The sequence below is a fragment of the Neofelis nebulosa genome, chromosome 14, assembly GCF_028018385.1.
Source record: "Neofelis nebulosa isolate mNeoNeb1 chromosome 14, mNeoNeb1.pri, whole genome shotgun sequence".
Taxonomy (NCBI): Eukaryota; Metazoa; Chordata; class Mammalia; order Carnivora; family Felidae; genus Neofelis; species Neofelis nebulosa.
Genome location: NC_080795.1, coordinates 29,273,278 through 29,295,585, shown reverse-complemented (window position 1 = coordinate 29,295,585; position 22,308 = coordinate 29,273,278). Strand labels below are relative to the sequence as shown.

Sequence of the window (22,308 nt, the reverse complement as noted above, 5' to 3'; positions counted from 1 at the left end):
ACCAGCTTTGCAACCCTCTCCCCTTCTCACCCAAAGTAGGTGGTTCTTCAAATATCTGGCGCTCATTCCTGCCACTTCGCCTTTACACAGCTGTCCCTTCTGCTAGGAGGGCATGTCCCTACCTCCTTAGGACTGACCCCTCCCCCTTCACACTTCACCTCAGATGTCATCTCCTCAGAGAAACCTTTCCTGACCATCCTGAGTGCAACCGCCCTCAGTCACTGTCACGCCAACCTGTTTATACCCTTCATAGCACTTGTTACTATCAGAAATTATTCTTCCCTTTTTTCTGTTTACTGATAATTGTGTTTCTCCCCACCGGCCTTGTCTATTGTTCACTGTGTGTCACCTGTGCCTAGAACAAGGTCTAACCTGTAGTTATAGGTCTAACCTACACTCTCAATAAAACACTTGTCAGGTAAATATCCAATGAATGAATCCTTCTCTTCCTCATCCTATAGGATTTTGACTGGATCACTTAACCTCTGGACCTCAGCTTCCTGATCTATACAATAAAGCTAACAACCCTTTGGGTTTTCACGGGGATAAGTTAAAGGAGCAAATACGTGTAGTAGCATGTGATACATGGTACTTGTGGGGTACGTGGCCCATTGTAGGCAGAGTAAGCACAGATAACAGTGTCCCCCCCCCCCACCCTGTTTGACAGGAAATCTTCAGAGGAACTGGACATGGACAAGGTGACAGCAGCAATGGTACTAACCAGCTTGTCCACCAGCCCTTTGGTTCGAAGCCCTCCTGTGCGGCCAAATGGTAAGCCTGGGGTCTGGGGCACAGGGAAGGGCCCCCTGACACCAAGAACAGAGCCTCTCTTTGAGGGCTCCCATTCCTATCAAACACAATAAACAAGTAACTGCCACCCATTAGCAGAAAGCAGGGGGAAGTATGTGTAGAAGAAAGGGAGACCTCACAGCTATCAGCCTCCTCATCTCCCCAGAGACCTCACAGCATCTCATCCCTCCATCCATCCATCCATTCAGCTCACATTTACTGAGCTCCATCACCTGTCCAGAACATATCTTTCAGTGCCTGTGTTCCTTTTTTCCTAGATAAATGGAGATTGGTCCAATGAAGTTATTTTCACCAGCATTATTTCTGTTCAATTGGACAGGCAGTTGGATCAAAGAACTCTGAATATTAAATATTTTGAAAAAGTATTGTCCCAATAGAATAATATCTATTAATCAAATAAAAGTATGTAGTCCATTCACTTATTCAATATATATTTATTAGGTACCATGCTAGATGGTTTGAATACATCATTGAAAACAGTGTTCATAATCATTCGTATTGTACAGTTCCTTTGGGGAAAAAAAAAACAACTATCTATCATATTAATGGCTAGCATTTATTAAGCACTTACTGTATGCCAAGTACTAAGCTTGCTTTTTATCATGTAATTCTCACAACTCTATGAGATGTTATTATCACTGTTTTACAGATGAGTAAACTGAGGCACATGTGGATTAACTGACGTTTAAACAGCAGAGCTGGCTGAAATTCTATTCCATATCTTTCTAATTCCAGATCTGCTTAGTCGTGATATAATATTGACACATATAATTCAGTGTGATAAATTAGGAGGGAAATGAAGTGGGAAAGCTTGACCCAAGATCTATCAAGAGGAGCTATGTGTTCCTGCCTAGGAGTTTGGACATTAATCTGAGGCTGTAGGATAGCTATGATGTGGGCACTGGAAAGTTATGATTGGGTTTACAGGCAAAGCCAAAAAACAGAACTATGTGAGCGTCCTGGGCCTTGGTGGTCACAGTAGGGATGAATAGGACATAAATGAGAAATGTGAAGAAGGTAAAGTCGACAGGACTGAGTGATGGACAGAGAGGATGAAGGAGAGGGAACAGCGAGGGTGACTTCCCGGCAGTCGGTGTGCTTCCGAAGAGGCCCACTCCCCAAGATAGAACAGAGTAGAGAAATAGATCTATGGGCAAATGTTTGAACACGACGTGGGGTTTCTGAAGATGATGCTAAGTCTGGTTTGAGACATGTTTAGTAGTCAGAACCTGAGGATTTTTCAAGGGTCCATGTCTGGTGGAGATTTGGGTGCAACCTAGGACAGAGGCCTGGGCTTTCCGTGTGGAACTGGGAAGCCATACGAAGAGATGAGATCACCTCGAGGGAGTTGTGTAAAAAGAGTGTAAAGAGAGGATGGCTAAGGGGGATGGTAAGGCCCTTCATCAAGTCAGGGACCAGCAGAGGGAAAAGAGCCTGAGGGGAGCCTGACGGGTTACCACAGAGGTAAGGGAGAACCAGGAGAGTGTGCATGCAAGCCAAGGGAAAAGCGTGTTTCAGGGAGAGACTCTGATGGTGCAAAAGGTCAACCACAAGAAGGACTAAATTTTGCATCAAGTAGAAGGTCACAGGTGGTTTTGGCAAGATTATTCACAGTGGACAACCCCTGGGCGGAAGGCAGACTGAACTTCAGTTCAAACTTCAGTTCACTGAAATGTCAGCCACTGAGACCACTGGATGAAACTTTGCAGCAAGAGAAAACCTTCTCTTAAAAGCCAGTCTAGTCAATTATGGGATTGAGCTATGGTTCACACATAATTTGGTTTTAAGCAGGAGGTGTTAAAATAAGTATGTTGAACGTCCGGTGAGTCCTGACCACAACTTACTCCAATCCACCTGGGGTATAAGGTGCTCTTGAAATGAGCCTAACCGTTCCTATTAAACGACCTGATCGGGGCATGTTGGAAAATAGGTATCCTGACTTCCCTTTCTCAGCTTGGCAACGCCACTAAAGAAAGATTACAGTGAAAGCAAAACCGAAGGCACCCCCAAAAGCAAATATAGGAGAAAGGAATTGCAGAATTTCATGGAATCCTCAGAGGAGAAAAAGTATATTTTTAATGTATTCATCATTTTTACCATTTTGGTATTTTTACCAAATACCATTTATTGCATTCTTTTTTAACTGAGAACATCTTTAATGTTCCTTTGTATTAAAAGGTTAGAATCAAAATAAAGTGTTCACTTCTTCAATGAAAACTTTTGTTAGCATAGTTATAAAGAAAGTAATTCAGTGTTCATTATGATTTAAAAAATAACTACCCAACTAATAATCCCAAATTGTCTATTATCTCTTATTTAGTCTACAACAGGAAGCAAATTCTTTAAAAAAGGAGAGCAGTTTATGATAATGAAGGAATTACCAAATTTTTTAGAAATAAAAAAACTGTCGTGATCCTTTTCTGTTTCTGGGAAGAATCATTTTGTCAGGATGTGGGTCTGCAAAGAGAGTAAGAGTCCAGCAGTCTATGTCTGCATTTTGGGCAAATACTTATTTAAGAAGACAGGATCCTCTTAAAAAACAAACAAAAAAGGAAAACTCTGAATTGGTTCTGATTTTTTTCTGAAAAATCTATTTCTATATTCTATATCACATTGTCCTTCTGTTTAAATAGTGTTTCTAAAGGTCATTCACAAGTAAACAGATTAACTTTTGGCACTGACACGAAGCAAGGTAACCACACTATAATCATAGTTGATTCTCAAAATAAATTCAGTTCCTCACAGCGAGCATGATTACACATCTAGCACCATGAACGTATTTTGTTTTGTAAGTGCCTACTGCAGTGTATTTATAAGCTTCATAAGCCTGCCAAGCAAGTGTCTCACACCAGGTTCTATTACTAAGGCCTTACATTAGGCTCCTCTTGAAGTCGTGTTGTCCTGAATGGAGGTTTCTTATTTTCTACAGGCAACTTGGGTCCCGTCAGTACATCAGTCTCTGTGTAGACTGCAGAGGTGAGATGCTAATCTGGTTTTGTTGAGGCCGGCGAGGTGTGAGCCCGCATAAATGACCACTGGATTCTGTTAGAGCCTTGTTTTAATGATATGGGTAACTTACATCTGGCGTTTCAACTTCAAACTTCAGTCTCGGAAGTGAACTTTTTGTTTGACCTGGCTGAGGAAGACGCTAGAAATCTAGAATTATGTGAAAGTGGTTAATAAATTTTTCCATGAATGTTAGTCTACTGTTTACCTTCATTACTAATTACACAGACGTTAGCAGCATATTTTAATGAGGCATTTTGAGATTCTTCCCCCCCCCCATGTACTTAGACTATAGTTTTAATATATTCAGAATGCATATAAATATGAAGCAGAAATTATCCTTTAAAAAGAAGGTAGAATTTATGCAAGTGCTAATTAAGATTGGGTATCTCCAAAGGTAAAGCAAATCTTCAGTGATTAAAAGAGCCCCCCCCCCCCCCCCCCCCGCCCAAAGACATCCTAACTGGGCAAAGATCTCTCTACATTAGCAGACATTTCATAATGTTTCCCCACGAGTGGAAAGGTAAAATTCAACACCAGTCTTACCAGTAATCATTACCAATAAATTCTCCTCTGATCTCCATTTTGCTGGAGACAAAGGAGGCTGCTCACAGCACAGGGCCCACATACATGAAGGAGAAAGACCCATGGGTAGACCAGGGTTTGGGCCTCATGCCCACAGGGTTACACAGTAGTCATGTGGCAAGTCACTTAACATCCTGGTGCCTCAGGATCCACATCTGTACAGTAGGCATAACAGTCCTTACTCTGAGAGACAGATGTTGTGAGAATGCATGAGATTGTGTGAATGAGTTCTGTGAAATGTAAAACATTCACCAAATGTAAGGCACTATCATTTGTTATAATAAGCAGCTGTTAAAATAAGGTAGATGGCTTTAGGTAACTATCCAGAAATTATTCTCTTAGGTTCTTAAACCTTAGACTAACTTTTTCTATACATGTAATCCAAGGACCACAGACCTATGAGAAATTCCTTTTAAAAAGTTAAAATAGGGGATGGGGGTGGGGGGAGACCAGTGCCAATGATTTCTTTCTTAGAAATGTAGTCAATAAATACATACAGGGCTCCCCAAACTTAGTGAACAAGAACATCTTATTTTTTTCTCATTTTCATATAATATCCACTGTCATCCTGAGAAGCTAGTGTTGAACAAAACAACACACGTCAGAAAACTGTTAGAAAAACCTGTTATGTGATTAAAATAGCGAAATGTTTACCAACTATAATACGATGCGATTTTTTTTTTTTTTTTTGAGATTCTGAGTAAATGTTACATACGCAGCCGTTGCAAAGTATGGAGTGGGCTGCAAGCGCTTTCAAGAGCATAGAATCGAGGTTCCCCCTCCCCCCCCCCCCCCCCCTGTGCTCCTCAACCCCCACCCCCCACGCTCAGCCCGGAACACAGCCAGCTTGCGCTGACAGCACTGACACTGTGTTTGTGTGCACGGACAGAGGGCCTCAGCGGATCCTGGAAGGAGGGAGGAGGCGTGCCTTCCAGCAGCAGCAGCAGCGGCTACTGGAGCTGGAGCGCCCCCAGCGACCAGTCCAACCCGTCCACGCCGTCGCCGCCGCTGTCGGCCGACAGCTTCAAGCCCTTCCGCAGCCCCGCGCCGCAGCCGCAACCGCAGCCCGACGACGGCATCGACGAGGCGGAGGCCAGCAACCTGCTCTTCGACGAGCCCATTCCCAGGAAAAGAAAGGTGGGTGTCGGCCACGCCGTTTTCGGGTTTTGGTTGCAGGAACGGCCGCCTTCGAAGGGCCAGTGTGAGCCTGGCGTGGCTGTTCTGCATTCCTGCTGCCCACGTCCCTTGTGAGCCACAGAAACAGCTCGTGCTCCCCTCTGACGTTCTCTGACGTTTCAAAATAAATTAAGGATCACGATTAAAAACAAAAATGATCACCTCATTGATACGTTTCTTCCAAGTACACGTGTCCCCGGCCCCATCCTGTGGACGTTTCAACGTAAATTAAGGGTCAGGATTAAAAACAAAAATAATCAAATCACTGACATGTTCTTTCTAAGTACACATGCCCTCCCCCTGCCCCCCACCCCATCCTGTGGTGTAAGAATTAACAACAGGCTTCAGATGGCACTTCAGGCTTGGTTTGGTGATTCACTCTTCGTGGGACTTATTTTTGTGTGTGTGTATATAAAGTAAAGTTAATACTCTATTTTCTCTTTTCTGCTTCCGTAAGCCCTGAAGGGTTGTTGGGAAGACTATTTTGCGTCTAATTTTTATAAAACTGGGTTGAAACTTAAGTGCAAACTGATATATAAACCTATGTACATACCTACATGCTAAAAATGATATAGTTGCCAAATTAAAAGTGAAAAAGGAGACCTAATTAATTGACTATACTTTCATTTAATCCTCACAGCAGTCCTGCTGGTAAGTATTCTATTCCCATTTTGATACGAGAAGGTTAAGGAGTGATAGGTTATGCATCAACTCACTGCTGTCATGCACGTTAGAAAGGGCTAGACCTGCCATTCAAACACAGGTTCTGCCTGGACCTAAAGCTCAGATTCTTTTCATTTTCTTCACATACATTGAAATTATTATGTTTACTCACAATTTTTGAAAAGCATTGCTATTTCATAGAATAGAGCAATGCTACTGCTCCATCTAGAAAACACTTTAACGTTATTTTTTAAATCGCCGTATAAATGTGAAACTGTTACTTCATATGTTGGTATTTTAATTTGTCATGGTAGCTTCCTTATTAATGACTATTCACAAACAAAAATCCAAAGCAAAGCCCCGAGTACTACAATGCAACCTGTTTTTTTTCCCCCAATTCATTCCAAAGAGCAAAACAAAGAGATGGCATCGGTCCAACTGTCCCTCCCTGCTTCTCTCTCAGCATCATTCAGCATGTGTAACAGTAGAGGTTGTACAGGCTCTCTCTCTCCCCAGAGAACAGGGCATTCATGTGGTCTCCTGTCCTTCCCAGGGGCAGTGGCATGGAGAGTTGCTGTTTTACATACAAGTCCCCTAGGTGGACTTCCCCCTAGGGGAAGGCTGGAGTGGCTCCAGCATCCTGTGGGGCCCCAGGGACTGAGTCTTCACTCGACTAGTCAGGGAGACAGGCTGGCACTTGTATCAGGGGAACCTGCGGGCAAGTTGGACCCAAAGCCTGCAGGTCTGTGCTTCAGGCTGCACAGACTTTCTCTCTGGGGTCACCTGCGTATGTAGTTGTGGCTCCCATCAAGCAGGTCTTGGCATTGTGGCAAGGACTCCCGGCCCGGGGAACCCCCGCCTTATAAGGTGCGCTGCTGAAAGCCTGCCCCAGCCTTTCGTCTCTAATGGAGCCACACCAGCCAAATTCACACTCTTGCATTACGCTAAGTTGCACTGGCCACATTTGTACTTAAGGTCTGTCAGCTTCGACTAAATTAGGGGATAGTCAAGTCACCAAAGGAAAAGAGCAAAAAAGCTTCATTACAAAGTGGCTTCATTTGAAGATCCACTCTGCAGTATACGGGGTAGTTGGAAAAAACACATGAATAAAAGCCATATTCTTCCTTCTTTCTTTCTGACTTTTCCAGCTAATCAGAGCCTGGATTTGCCCAGAGGAGTACCCCCTGCTGGCTGAAGCTCACCATCACTAACTTTTAAATCAGGGATCTTACATAGACGTTGCCTGTTTATAACTTAAAGTTACTTTGAATAGTGTAATGAGAATGTAGGATGGTTGCTGCTTATTTTTGTATTTATTAAGTGAACCAGCACGTCCTGAGATTGAGACGCAGCCACTTCCGTTAAGATTGGATGCTGGGTGGGTGGACACTGATGTGTAAAGAGGCAATAATGACTTGGGGTGAAAAATGCTGTGCTCATAATGTGGTAGAAACACGGTAACTGTGATGCGGTTGTTTTAGAGCTTTTAAAATCCTTTAAAGATTTCTAAGAGTTAATTTGCGTAATCCATTAGACACTATGTTCTAGTTGGTGAGATGCATCATATCCATTTAAGACCATGGGCAGTTGTGATGGTCATATGTCTTGTGGGGATTGAGAACCTTCTAGATCAGTATTTTCCACACTGCAGGTTTCAATCCACTAGTGGGTTATGAGTCAATTTGATGAGCTGTGAATAGCACTTCTTTAATGAATAGGACAGAATAGGATGCATTGTACTCAATCAGGGTAAGTGTGGTTTCTTGATGTTTTTGTTTCAGTTATGCACTTACCTGGGTAATGTACAAAAATTTACCTCTTACTGTGGTTCATGGTTTAAAAAGTTTGGAGGCTCCTGTTCTATGTTGTAAAGAGATAACATGGTAAGTGGTAAACGAAGGAGCACTGAACAGAAATCAAGATCCACATCCTAAACTCAACTTGGCCACCCTGAGAACTTAAGAAGATCCTGTATCCCTTTTGATTATCAGCTTCTTCACTTATAAACCAGGCAAACAGGTACTATCAAACCTCTCTCAGGATAATCATGAAGATTAAATGTGACCATAAGTAGAAAGGATGTACAAGCCCTAAAACCCCATGTACTGGAATGTAGCATCATTATAACAGACATTTTTAGACCCTATACAAAGGGGGAAGCAACATTCCCTAGATGGGATTATGAAGCAGCGGTCCTGATCTTTCTCCTCCTTATGAAAGCTCTCTCATCTCTTCTCCTATGTCTCCCACACATGGACATCTCACTCTGACCTCTTAAGGTGATCCACGTTCCTCTTAAGGAAGGAGGAAGAGAGTATGAAATGTGCTGCCTAGACAAGGCATTATCTTCTACTATCAGCAGTGATGGAGAAACATTTGCTGGTAACAACTGCATTTGCATATTTAGTTACAATTTACAACATGCTTTTAACATGTTTTTAGCAGTTTAACAACTATGCTATACCTTGGCATAGTCGTATCCCCATTCTGCAGAAGAGGCTCACTAAGGTTATACGAATTGCCCAAGGTCCTGTAGCTTATAATGTGGCAGAGATAAGATCAGCCTAGCTGAAATAGCCAAGATGAAATTTTGGAAGCAAATTCAAGGAATCCACATTTCCCTCTGCCCACAGAGAATAACACGGAAAGAAAATAATCAGATGCAGCTACAGCCAACGTTATTTGGCAGGGTGGGATTGGGGTGCAAAGGATCCAGAAAGAAATCCAAGGGCAGAGAACAGAACTCCAGGCTGTCTGCCACAGCCCACTACTTCCTGAATGAAGTACCCATCGCTCTTAAGAGGACCTTTAGCCAAGGTATTGGAAATGGGAGAAACAGAAATGAAAGCCTTCTTTCTCCTGGCTCTGGAGATCAGCCAACCAACTACCTCAAGCCCAGTGCTAGCAGAATTTTTTCTCTGGGATTTCAGACGAACAGACAGGCAGTTCTTCCATGCTCAGAGAAAAGCCAGGACCCAGACTACAGGGGACATGCAGTTCCGGTCATGACCACAAGGTGATGCAGTGACCCTAACTACCGACACTCTGGGAGCCTGGGAGAAAACCGTCTCTGTAGTTTACCATCAATCCCAGAAGACCTCTAGAAAATCAAGAAGTGCTGATAACTACTTATGAATATGCTTTTTTCCATGTCAGGTCCCTAATCCTGTCAGATTCTAAGTTTGTCCATCCCTGAACAGGATAAGAAAGTCCGGGCTCTGGAATTAGCACCCCAGCTCAATACTTATGTATCGAGCAAGTCGCTTGATTTCTCTAAGCCACGGTTTCCTCGTTTGTAAAATATGGATAATGATAGCACCCCACTGATGAGGTTGTTCTGAGGATTATATGAACGTTATTGTTCATATTGAACATACCGTTCATGCTGGCTGCTAATACTTTGCTTTCCTTTTTACCCATTTGACAACTGACTGAATAGAAATTTGAGAAGCGTGGGTGTGGAGAGAAGGGGGTGCTCACCTCCATTCTCCATCCTGTCCCCACATTGACTATATCAGTATTGCTGCAGCTCAAGACACTGGATCCCTCAGCCACTTCAGCCACCTTGGACTTATTTAGGGTTAATGGGAGAGGCCAGCCTACGTTCAGGTGAGGGGTGAGAACAACGACGACAGGGGCAGAAATCAGGGTCCATACAAGGAAACCTGACTCAGGACTCCACATTTCAGAACATCAGCAGCAACTCGAAGACAATAACTACATTCCAGCCTTCATTATTCTCATTGATTCTACAAGTGTCTTGACCACGAACCATCTTACCCCGGGGACTAGGGAGAATCCCAACTCAGAGAAAAAAATGCTGAGTGATCATAAGGTGCTCCAGCAATAGTTTTGCGAGTAGTAAACAATGAATTAATCACTTGCTCCACTCTGCATTTTCAGTCTTTCAGAACCAAGAAAGCAGTGAGTCACTTTAAATTGTGAATGACTGCTCTGAAAAGAAAACAAATGCGTAAAGCCCTCACGCATAAGCTGTTCCCAGTCTCTGCGCTGACTTAATTCCTAGCCCACTAATTCTGAGCAGAGAGTGCCTTCTGCAAGAAGAACCGCTGTTCCAGAAATAGACCCATCTGTTACAACTGCTGGGGAGGGCGGAGCTAAGAAAAGCAGCTCGGGGTCACACCCTACGGATTTCATGGTGATGACACAGCATCGCCAGCCAGATCAGGGGAGCCGATTGGCCACGGAGAGAATCAGGACACAGAAGAGTGAGATCTAGGCACTTTAGTGATAGGACCTCAGAATAATCTACCAAGCAGTACAGAAGATCCGGAGTATTGGACCTCAAAGGACTTCAGAAATCACCCACCACAACCTTTCCAAGTTACAGGACTGCTTGAACACATCCAGATATGTACAAATTCTCCTAAGGATGAGATGCACTTTTATAAGCCACTGATTGAGAAAACAGATCATGGGTACAGATTTTTGTTAACTCACGAATGCTTTTGTCGTTGTTCTACAAATCATTTGAAATCAACTTTATTTTGGCATAATCGCCACTCAATAAAATGAACCCATTTTAAGTATACAGTGCAGTGAGTTTTGACTAATTTCTCCACCTGGGTGACCCCCACTGTAATCAGGCCAGTAGTTCAGCACTCCTCATGCCCCTCTGAACTCAGATGCCCCTCACAACACCTGCAAAAACAGACAGCCAGTTAGTGACCTGACTTCCGTCACTATAGGTCCATTTCACACATTGCAGACTTTCCAGTAGATGGAATCCTACAGTGTGTGCTTTGTAGTGTACAAAAATCCCACGTGTTGGCAACAGGAACTCTCATTCATCTCTGGTGGGAATGTAAAATGGTGCAATCACTTTGTAAAACAGTTTGGCAGTTTCTTATAAATTTAAATAGACGCTTACCATATGACCCGGCAATTCCACTCCTCGATATTTACCTAAGAGATAAGAAAACATATATCCACAAAAAGACTTGCAGACTTAAGGTTCATAGCGGTTTCATTCATTATCACCCCATGCTGCAAACAACCCGTATGTCCATCAAGAGGTAAATGGATAAGCAAATTGTGGTATATTCATTCAACAGAATACTACACCACAACAAAAGGAAATAAACTACTGATATGTGAAACAGTGGGCAGATCTCAAAAACATTATGCTGAGGTAAAATAGCCTGACACAAAAGAATGCATTCTCTATTATTCCATTAGAAGAAACCTTTTTCTTATTTTTAAGTTTTATTTGTCATCACAGCATCTATAAGCAGTGCCTGTAGATGGGAGATGTTTGATCCACATTTGGTATACATTTGAATTCACCCATCACTTCGCATTAACCTCACACACACAGATTACTTGTTCAGTCTTCCTGTCGAACAAATAAAGAAATAAAGCCCTGAAGCTGAGGTGACGTGTATAAGGCTGCTTTCCCAATAAAGGAAAGAACTGGAACCGCTACCAGTTTCTAGGTAGGTAGTGAATTTTTAAATATGTCTGTTCACTTGCCAGTCTTTTGGAAGCTGTTGAGTGGACCTCTTAGTCCCCAAAGAGCCATTGGAGCCTCTGCCAAGCAGTGTGCGTTCCTCCCACGTGAGGCAGGCTAGGGAGACATGTATAACACAGCAAACTCAGGTATACAGGATAATTGGATGCTCCCCTTCCATCAAGGACCCTGGTCCTCTCTGGGGAGGCTTAGATGTATCAATGTCCACCCCCAACACACACAGACATGCACACACACGTGCACACACATACACACACATACACCTACATATAACACCTCAATCGCCATATGAAACATACCCAACGATCTTCACACTTTTCTCTCAGAAAAAGCAACTTGGTATTAACCCCAGGCTGCTGTGTGGTAAAGCGGACAGTAAAGTGATGTTCATGTATCTTCTGGAACATAACTTTCATTGAACTTATTATCCCTAGATGTAATGTAATCTATCTGTGTAGATTATTATCTACATATATCTACATTATCTATATATATCTACATACATCTACATTATCTACATATATCTACATATATCTATGTAACTTATTATCCCTAGATGTAATGTAAAGTATAATGTAATACTTCAAAACTCAGCCATGTTTCCACTCTTGGACATGAAGGTGACCTTCAGCAGTCATCTTGTCAGTCCTGTGGACCAGTCTGGGTTTCTTCAGGAAAACAGAAGCCATTCCATGTATTCCAGATACGAAAAAATTCAAAAGCAGGGTTGAGCCTTGCCATGGGAAGGGCAAGCAGAGAAAAGATGAGGGAAGCCTTGGCCAGAGATCTCAGCCTGTTGCCCCAAAGCAGCTGGCGTCCGAGACAGTCTGGAAACCGCTGCGAAGGTCACACATCTCCAGGAAGCTGTCTCCAGCCTTCATAGCTTACTGCACCAAAGTTGGGTGATTCTGAAGAGCTTGCCTGGAAGCTGCTGAGGAGCTCACATCGGGCGTGTTTGAGATCCCAGGAGTCTGCCTGTAACCGCTGAGAGCTTCACTCCTGCAGGGTTGTTGGGAGTGTGAAACTAGGCACATGTATGGAAGACCCTAGCACAGTGTGGTTCCCAGCCAAGGGTGGCCTCGTCTCCCTCGGACATCCTCCTCTGTGAACGTCTTTCTGTTAGAGCTGCGAGGGGCAGCTGGGGCAGAAGCACTGAAGGGCACGTTCAGACTCGGCCCTGCGATTGCCCCAGCAACTTTGCTTGGTTTGGCCTCCTTGGGAGAGCTAGGACCCATGTGGCAACTTGGCTGACGTTTACTTAGCTATTTTTTCCTGTCCTCTCCCTCCCATGGCTTGTTTTTTCTTTTCATGTAACAGTGAGTAGTCTGTTTGTAGACAAAGGATTTGTTTCCATTGGATGTCGTTAGGGGACTTTGAAAAGTACTTACCCACTATTTAAGGGGCCCCATGGTTTGACACAAGAACATCCTTCACCTACGTAGAGAGAAGCCACTTGATTTCATTCAAGTTGAGATATCCTTTTAATATACTGTTATTCTCCCAAATTAGTCAAGCAAGTGTGATAGGGTGACTCCATTTTTAATTTTTTTTTTTTCAACGTTTTTTTTTTATTTATTTTTGGGACAGAGAGAGACAGAGCATGAACGGGGGAGGGGCAGAGAGAGAGGGAGACACAGGATCGGAAACAGGCTCCAGGCTCCGAGCCATCAGCCCAGAGCCTGACGCGGGGCTCGAACTCACGGACCGCGAGATCGTGACCTGGCTGAAGTCGGACGCTTAACCGACTGCGCCACCCAGGCGCCCCTTGGGTGACTCCATTTTTAAATAACTTTTAAAAATTAAAAGTAGGATAATTTTTACATTTGCAGATTAATGTAAAAATAAGATCCCCCTCCCCAATATTTCCACCATGGCGTAGTACATTTTTATTTGCAGGACATATCCTCTCCTCAAAAAAGATCATGTTCAGATACTTTTATGAGCTGCTTTTCCCCTGTATCAGTCAAGGTTCGGGCAGAAAACAGGTGCTGTACTCAAGTGGAACAATTGAGAAGAGTTTAATAAAGAAGCTATTGACAAAGGTGTAGACAGGGTTCGGAGACATCAGGAGAAGTTACCCCAAAAGCTAACAACATTACCACCCCTAAGCCTGAAGAGGCAAATAAACAGAGAGGTTTCCGGAACCCAGGGGGTTACCAAAACTCCGAAAATACCAACAGAAGTGTTAGTTTTTGGAGAAGAAAGGGAGCCACTGCCCACCTGTGGCCAGGCAGACAGGAAGTTGAGGGAATCCATACCCTCTTGCCTTTCAGTCTCTTCCCTTTGCTTGCCCGCCTTCTGTCAGTCCTTCCATTGGCCAGACTCAACCAGAAACCAGTTGGCCAGGGTACCCGCTGATGAAGGTCAGCCTCCAGGCACTGAGCCGGGTGGAGGGTGGAGGATGGTGTGGGCCTGCACTAGGAGCTTGTTTTTTCACATCAAAGAAGTTTTTCTTACAACTTCATTTTTAAGGCTCCTTAATATTCAGTTATATGGAATTAATTTAACCAGTCATCTGATAATCCCCTCAGCAATCTTGGCATTAGTTCTGATTTCTCGCTGGTCTAAAAATCAGTGCCGTGAGCATCTTTATACACGTCTTTGGAGACATTTCAAATGACTTTCTTAGGCTAGAGCCCCTAAAAGTTGATATTGGGTCAAAACGATAGATGTTTTCAAAGCTTCATCTGTATTGCTCTTAAATTTAGAGATAGCAAATATCTGTGTATGGGTAAATTATGAGGGCAGGGTTCTGGCAGGTTGGGATAAAATGGGATAATGAATGAAAGATGTCATTCAAAGGAAATGCCAAAAAGAAGAGGTAGAAGGGAAATCAGGGCTTTCCCTCTGTGAAGGAGTTTGGGGTTGCCCCCTCCCAAAACCCAGTTAAAGGTCTCCCCACTGTGTGTAATTATGTTTCTGAGTTTGCGTTTGTAACCACCTTGCAAATCAGCAGGAACTTTCTCTATGCTTCTGGAGTATAATACTGCATAAAGTCCTCCCAATTGCTTATGCTAGTGACCCAAATCATTGTAAATTAGACAATCATTTTTCCTGCTGCACATTTTCTGTTTTCTTCTGGTGAACTTAGACCTTCCTTGAGTACTGAGCATTGCAGGGGGTGTAAGTCTGGAAGAAAAAATTACTGTATGGAGTGAAGAGAAAACCATCTATAATTCAGTGTGCACCATGCCTGCCATGGGCCTGTGCTAAGAAGTTAATTTACAGCCAGATAAGATCATCAGGTGGTAATCACACTGGGAAATCTTCTGGAATTTCACAGAATAATGATCTTTTGGACAAACATTCTTTGAACATAGAGTATTTACTAATAGCTTCCAAAGTGCTTAAGTAAATTAAGATGTCTCAAATACGGCTCATTGCCGTGGGCCCCAAAATGCAACTTTCCCAAGATTCAGCACAGCCAATACTAATTAATAAGTTATGCTAGGCACAGGAGTAGAGTGTTGGGCAAGAAGTCATGGCTCCTACTCTCAGAGAGCTTACGTGATAAAAACTGGCCTATCCCCAGCGTTTCTCTTAGAAACCCAGCAAAAGAACAAAGCAAGGAGGAAGCAAAGTTGATCATTTTTCATATGCATTACCTAATTTTTCTGGGCAACTGATTCCTGGGGAGCCCATACCAGAGACCCAAAAAGTGAGAATCTAATTGAGGAGATGATACTCAAAACAATTGTGATTGGTGGTTATCCTAATTCTGAGAAATTTAGAAAGGATATTGGTCATTTCATTGTAATTTTTGGATTTGATCTCTGTATCAGCTGTTTTCTTCTGACTAAGGAAAGGAATTATACCAATGATATTTATTTTTCTACAATTTGTATTAAGCTTTACTGCTTATCAATTAAAAAAAAAAAAAAGGGGGGCGCCTGGGTGGCGCAGTCGGTTAAGCGTCCGACTTCAGCCAGGTCACGATCTCGCGGTCCGTGAGTTCGAGCCCCGCGTCAGGCTCTGGGCTGATGGCTCGGAGCCTGGAGCCTGTTTCCGATTCTGTGTCTCCCTCTCTCTCTGACCCTCCCCCGTTCATGCTCTGTCTCTCTCTGTCCCAAAAATAAATAAAAAACATTGAAAAAAAATTAAAAAAAACAAAAACAAAAAAAACAAGTGTTTGGGGCACCTGGGTGGCTCAGTTGGTTGAACATGCAACTCTTGATTTTGCCTCAGTTCATGATCCCAGGGTCATGGAATTGAGCCCTGTGTTGGGCTCCGCCTTGGGCATGGAGCCTGCTTCCTCTCCTCTCCTTTCCTCCTCTCCCCTCCCCTCCCCTCCCTTCTCCTCCCCTCCCCTTCCATGCCCCTCCCCTCCCCTTCCCCCCCACCTCTGCCCCTCTCCCCTGTTCATGCTCCCTCTCTCTCTCTAAAAGGAAAAAAAAGTGTTTGACATATTACTGCAAGGACTGGGAACAGCAATCTTATAAATAATACTTGTTCTGGCACAAAAATACCAGAGTGATAGTCATTTCCTAAAACAATCAGCAATTTGAACCTTTAAAATAATTCCTAATATGCAGAAGGAATTTGGCTCTGTATGTTGCACAATACTATTACATTAATTACGAAAGCCTTTATCTAACTGACCAATTGGTGGAACCATCAAAGGACACTGGGTAAGTTTCCTAACTTCTTGGATTCTTGCTTCCCCCATGAAAATGAAAATAGTATCACATGCCTTGCCTGGTCCTTTCCCACTCTCTAAAGCAGCCATTTCAGCCTCGTCTGCTCTCACACAGCCTCCCCACTTTGCCCTTAGATTTGACCTCACTTCCTACCTCACTGAAAAATTAGAAGCATTCAGACAGGAATGCTTTTTTTTTTTTTTTTTTTTTTTTTAATCAGCAAACTAACTGAATCTACATCCATCACTTGGTCTTTCTTTTCAGGGCAACCCTACCACTGTGCGAGGGGTTGCTAATGCTGAATCCTCTTTCTTTTTCAGGATCTCACCCTGTAGTTATCCCCCGCATCTCAACTACATTGTCTGTCCCTCCTTCCTTTGCAACTGTGCCCATCAACATAAAAACTCAATTTAGTATGACTCATTTTTACAAGCTCTCCGTTTACTGCTCTCATATCAGCCACCTTTCTTGAAAAGGTGGCACTTACTCTCTTTACTTCTTTATTATTTTTAAATTTATTTTTATTTTAGAGAAAGCACGAGCAGGAGAGGGGGGCAGAGAGAGAATATTAAGCAGGCTCCACGCTCCGTGTGGCGCCCAGTGCAGGGCTTGATCCCACAACCCTGGCATCATGACCTGAGCTGAAATCAAGAGTCAGATGCTCAATCAACTGAGCCACTCAGGCACCCCTCTCTCCACTTCTTTAAATCCCACTTATTCTCCAGCCATGGTGGTTGGACTTCATCCCACTACTCTGAGAAACCTGCTCTTGTCTGGGCCACTGACAGCCTCCATGTATCGAATCCACAGGACTCTTCCCAGTCCTTGTTCAACACAGTTGGCCACATCTTCCTTCTTGAACAGTCTTCTGACTGTGCAGTAATACCACACTGTCTTGATTCTCCCTCTCTCTCTCTCTCTTTCTGCTCCTGCTCTATCTCCAATAAGAAATACCAGATGCTGTAAAGTCCTGGGCCTTCTAATTATCTGTACCTTCATTTTTGCCTAGATGATCTCATCTAGACCTGAGTTTTAAGTGATCCTTTGGCTGCTGACTCCAAATCAAATTTGTATCTCTCGCCCTGACTTTCCCTAAGTTCCAGGCTCATATGTCCAGTGTCCTACTTGCCACCTTCTCTTGATCTATAGTAGGTATCTCTAAGTTAACATACTCAAAACAGAACAACAATTTGCCTAGCTACGGAAGTCTTCTTTAATACCCTCCCTTTTAGGGGCACCTGGGTCGCTTAGTCGGTTAGGTGTCCGCTCTTGATTTGGGATCAGGTCATGATCTCACGGTTCGTGAGTTCCAGCCCCACATCCATGTCTGTGCACGTTGGTGTCAGCGCAGAGCCTGCTTGGGATTCTCTCTCCCCCTCTCTCTCTGTCCCTCCCCTGCTCACGCTCTTTCTCTCTCTCAAAATAAATAAACAAACTTGTAAAAAATAACAATAAAGTCTCCTAAGTATGCATTTGCTTCTCAGCTTCCTTCAGGCCCCTCTTCAGCTCCAGCTCCACCTCTCTGTAGCTTCAGCCCCTCCGTAGCTCAGCCCTGCCCATTCCCACTGCGAGCATCCCCGCACTGTGTGTGGGGCCCCAGTGCCAAGACAGGAGTGGCTGGGTTGCCGCGCCATGAATGCCAGCCCCCTGGGAGGAGCCTCTGGGACACAGCGGGCTCCTGGGTCACAACGCCCACAGGGAGAGCGGGCTTCTCCTGCTGCTGCTCTTCTGCTCTAGCGGACTGCAGCTGTGGGCTGCTGTGATTTGTCCTCTACTTGCCATGCTGGAAGTGGCCAGTCCCCAACACACAGAATCGTCCTCCGTTCTGGAAATTTCCAAGTGTCTTCTCAACTGAGAAACAGAAAAAGTCTTCCGTGAGGGTGGCTGTCTGGATCAGGATACTAATCCCATCAGTAATACCTGAATAAGTCATCTTCTAAACGTGTAAATGATTGCTCACAGAACAGGGCGAACACTGGTGGGCCCCACAAGGACTTGACAGCAGAAATCCTGCTGGACTCCTAAACAAGTCTACATCAATTTCATCAGTTCAGGAAAGGTACCACCACTACTGTGTTTATTGGTAAGGGTAGGCTTCCTGTTGGAACAGCCTATTTCCAAACCTCAGTGGCTTAACACCATAAAGGTTTATTTATTTTGTGTGTCACAGTCCAATCAGCTCAGTGGGAGTGGTGAAGGGAGTGTCTCTGTTCCCCACAGTCCTCTAGGGACCCACGCTCCTTCCTCCTAATGCAGGGGTTCTTAACTTGGAGTCTATAAGTGCCCAGAAGGGTGGGCAGAATTCAGGGGGTCTGGGAACTTGGAGTGGGGGGAAAAGTGTATCTTTATCATCATTGACCTCTTAACTATAATTCAGCATTTCCTGCAGTTATGACTGATGGCATCCAACCACGGTATTAGTGCCGCCTGTGACTTTACTACCAATAGAAATCATAGATGTTTTCATATCACATGATAATTTTAGGAGACATCATGAAATATCATTTAAGCTTAACACCACTTTGAAATTATGGTAGCTATTAGACTCACCTCAAGATCTTGTTATTTAATATGATACGTAAAGAGCACATACAGTTCCATATCACAAAATACTTTTCATATTTTGGTGACTGTATTTCACTCTGCTGGCTCTTCTTTGTAATTCTACGTTTTAAGTGTTAAAAAATGCTTTGAGAAGGGGCCCATAGGTTTAATGAGGTTGCCAAAAGGGTTCATAGCAAAGAGAAATTTAAGGACCCCTGATCGAGTGGTTCTGCTGTCCCCCAGGCCTCAAGTGTCCTCTGCATCTAGTCAGCAGCCTGTGCTCAGATGGCACTGGAGGAATATGCAGCACTTCTGCCCGTATCCCATTGGTCCTGATTCAGTCACATGACTCCACCTGACTGCAAGGGAGGCTGGGAAATGAGGTCTAGCTGTGTGCCCAGGAGGAAAAGGAAACGGGGCTTGATGAGCACACAGAAGTGACTGTCACCATGGCCATGGGAATAATCAGCAAAGCGGCAGCATCCCGATGACAAGGGCCCTCTCAGGAGAAAACTAATTTCCTGTCAAATTCATTTCAGGAAGCATAATCATAACACCATAACAACTGTCATTGGTTGAATGATTATTCCTGTTGATGTTGTGCTAAATGATTCACTTTCATGACCTCATTTAATCCCATAATAACCCTATGAGACAGGTACTATTATTGTTCCTACTTGATAAAATAAGGAAACTAAGGGCTTGAGAAAGTAAATCCCAAATCAGTGCTCTCAATCACTGTACTGGACTATTTTGGGAAAATGCTGAGACCCTTGTACAAGAAGGTGGCATTGTGCCCTAGTGGAAAGGACAGTTCCTGGAGCTGAACTCGCTGGATTCCCAGCTTTGCTAGGAGCTGATTTATTGACTGGGCACAATTTACTGAAGCTCTCTGTGAGTCTATAAAATGCTGGTTATAAGGTTATCCATCTCTTAGTATTAAATGAGATACTCTTTTTAACAGCACTTGGCACAGGGTAAGTGCTCAATTAATGTTAGATACGGTCATTAACACCACTGTGACCACCTTAATGAAACCGAACTAAATATTCAGGGAAGCTTGGTATCTGTCAAGGATGCAGGAAAATGTCTGAAGTCACCAAGATCCTCACCAGCTTTGGGGGCATGGTGGTTCCTAGAATGGTGCGCCGAGTTAGAATAAAGGTGATGGGAAGTTGTTACTTTTCTAGTGAAGGGGGGTGGGGAATGTGTTGAGATGAAAGAAAGAAGATACTGATGGGTTAGTTATCATTTTAATGTAACTCTGTCCTGTTTATAGAATTCCATGAAGGTGATGTTCAAATGCCTCTGGAAAAACTGTGGGAAAGTGCTGAGCACCGCAGCAGGTATCCAGAAACACATAAGGACCATTCATCTTGGGTAAGGCAACCCTCCCTTCAGAGCCTGATGTAACCTCCAGGAGTTCAGTCTAAGGCCCCCTGCACTCAGAAATTATATACCACACTCTTCCTTAAAAGTTCTGAACACAGGAATAGAGACTGGGCTTGGTTGGTCTTCCTAATCAGTGTGGAGAGGGCCACTTAGATAATATAGGCCTGTGTGGCACAGTGGAAAGAAAATGTTTTAAACTTGCAAAGCCTCCCTAATTTACTTACTAAGTGATTTTAGGCAAGTCACTTCTCAGAGCCTCAGTTCCCTCTGAAAATGAGGCTAATAGTAATATCAGCCCAGCAAGGTCATGGGTAAGGGTCAAAAAATAAAATGTACCTGAGAGTGACTTATAAAATATAAAACACTAGGTAGGGTAGGTTCATTGGACCCGCTGAAACTGTCAAGTTAAATGTGCATTTTTCCCCAATGGAGAGTATTGGTGACTTTGAGCCTGAGAAGTACGTGTGTGTGTGTGTGTGTGTGTGTGTGTGTTATACACACACACACACACACACTAAAAAGAGGTTAAGAACCACTGTGTCAATCAGTGCTGTGGTTTCTGTTCTCATGATGCCTGATGACTTGGCTCCATCATTTTCTGTTGCTCAAATAAGCCCTTCATTTGTACAATCTATGCTTTTCCTTGTGTTCTGTAAAAACCTTTCTAAGGAAGGAGAACACAAAGTTTCCAGCAGCAGAGATTAGGGGTCACACCAGAGGGACAGTGGACCTTCAGCAGTCTTGTCATTTATTCTCTGGGTCTCCTGCCCAAGGACCTCACACTTGGAAGGGACCTCGGGAGGCCGTAAGTCATAGTCAGTGTGCACAACACAAATCGAAACACATGACCAACTCCCCAAGTGCTTGGACGAAGAAGTCCTTTCAACAAGATGAATGTTGAGAAATAAACACTATAGTCACTTTGCCCAACAAGGGATAAATTTAGGAAATGCAGCATCCATAAAAAAAAGAAAACAAAGTGGGTTCTTAGGTGATTGCGCTGATCTGTGCAGGCAAGTTCCTTCAGTGACTGTGGAGAGGAGCAGGGACCCACCACACTCACGGGTAGCGCTGATGTTCGGGGACACCGCCAAGCCCTTCCAGGGCCCAGCGCACAGATCACCAAGTGCCGTGTGTGTGGCGCAGCGAGGCCGGGCTTCTGCTCCCCTCACCAGAGGGTCCAGCTTCACCCTCCAAGAAATACCACACTGAAACGCTGCAGGGCAGAACGCCCTCATTCCTGTTGCTGAAGTCTCCAGGGAAGGAAATTCTGCAGTGTCTCCCCTCAAACCTCACTGTCAGGACAACTCATAATGTAAATAGCTCAGAGTTATTTAAAGGTTTAGAAAAAAACTTCCCGAAGCTATAATCAGGAGCTAGGGTATTTGTTTTAAAGTCCATCTGCCCAGAAAATTGAATCCAATTCAATTCATGTACCTCACAGAAGCACATGCCATATAGATGTATTTATAGACTGTGAGTGGCATCTCACGATTTTTCTTTGGGTCCCCAGGCTGCTCTCATGGTGGGTAAAGTTAAAAATGCAGCCACTGTATTTGCTTCCCTAGGATTCCCTTTTTACTCCGTGCTCTTAAAATTGCCTTGATGAATTAGAATTCACCACCCCGCCAGCCGCTGCACAGGAATGGGCCTGGGTTGGCAGGACGCTAGGGCCAGTCTGTGTCTGTGAAGCCTGAGTCTAAGCTCTCTCCTGGCCTGGGAGAGGGACATCACCTTTGCCGTAATCCAGGAGCTCAATTATGTGATGCCGGATGATGGAATCGTTTTAATGCAGGTTGGATGGCAGGGAGGGAGGGGAGCATCCCACAGCACCCCCAAAACATATATGCCGTCCCATATTTCTGGGGTGCACACCAAGAGTAGAAGAAGTACAGTGTTTTTCTCTGAAACCTCACTCCACTCTTGCACACCAGGGGCTGATCCTGATTTATCCCCGCGTGGGACACAATTTCCCCCAGGCCCGTGTGTCTATTAGTAGCACTC

The 22,308-nt window shown here is 44.0% G+C and overlaps 1 protein-coding gene across 1 annotated transcript in view; it reads left to right on the top strand.

Annotated features, from left to right (window-relative positions):
- The window catches only part of ZNF704 (zinc finger protein 704), a 239,134-nt gene that overhangs the window by 191,230 nt on the left and 25,596 nt on the right, over positions 1–22,308 (top strand). Inside the window, exons 3-5 of the mRNA XM_058699929.1 lie at positions 668–771; positions 5,291–5,538; positions 20,192–20,292. Coding sequence (XP_058555912.1) covers positions 668–771; positions 5,291–5,538; positions 20,192–20,292 — 453 coding nt within the window. The remainder of the gene's footprint in view (positions 1–667; positions 772–5,290; positions 5,539–20,191; positions 20,293–22,308) is intronic.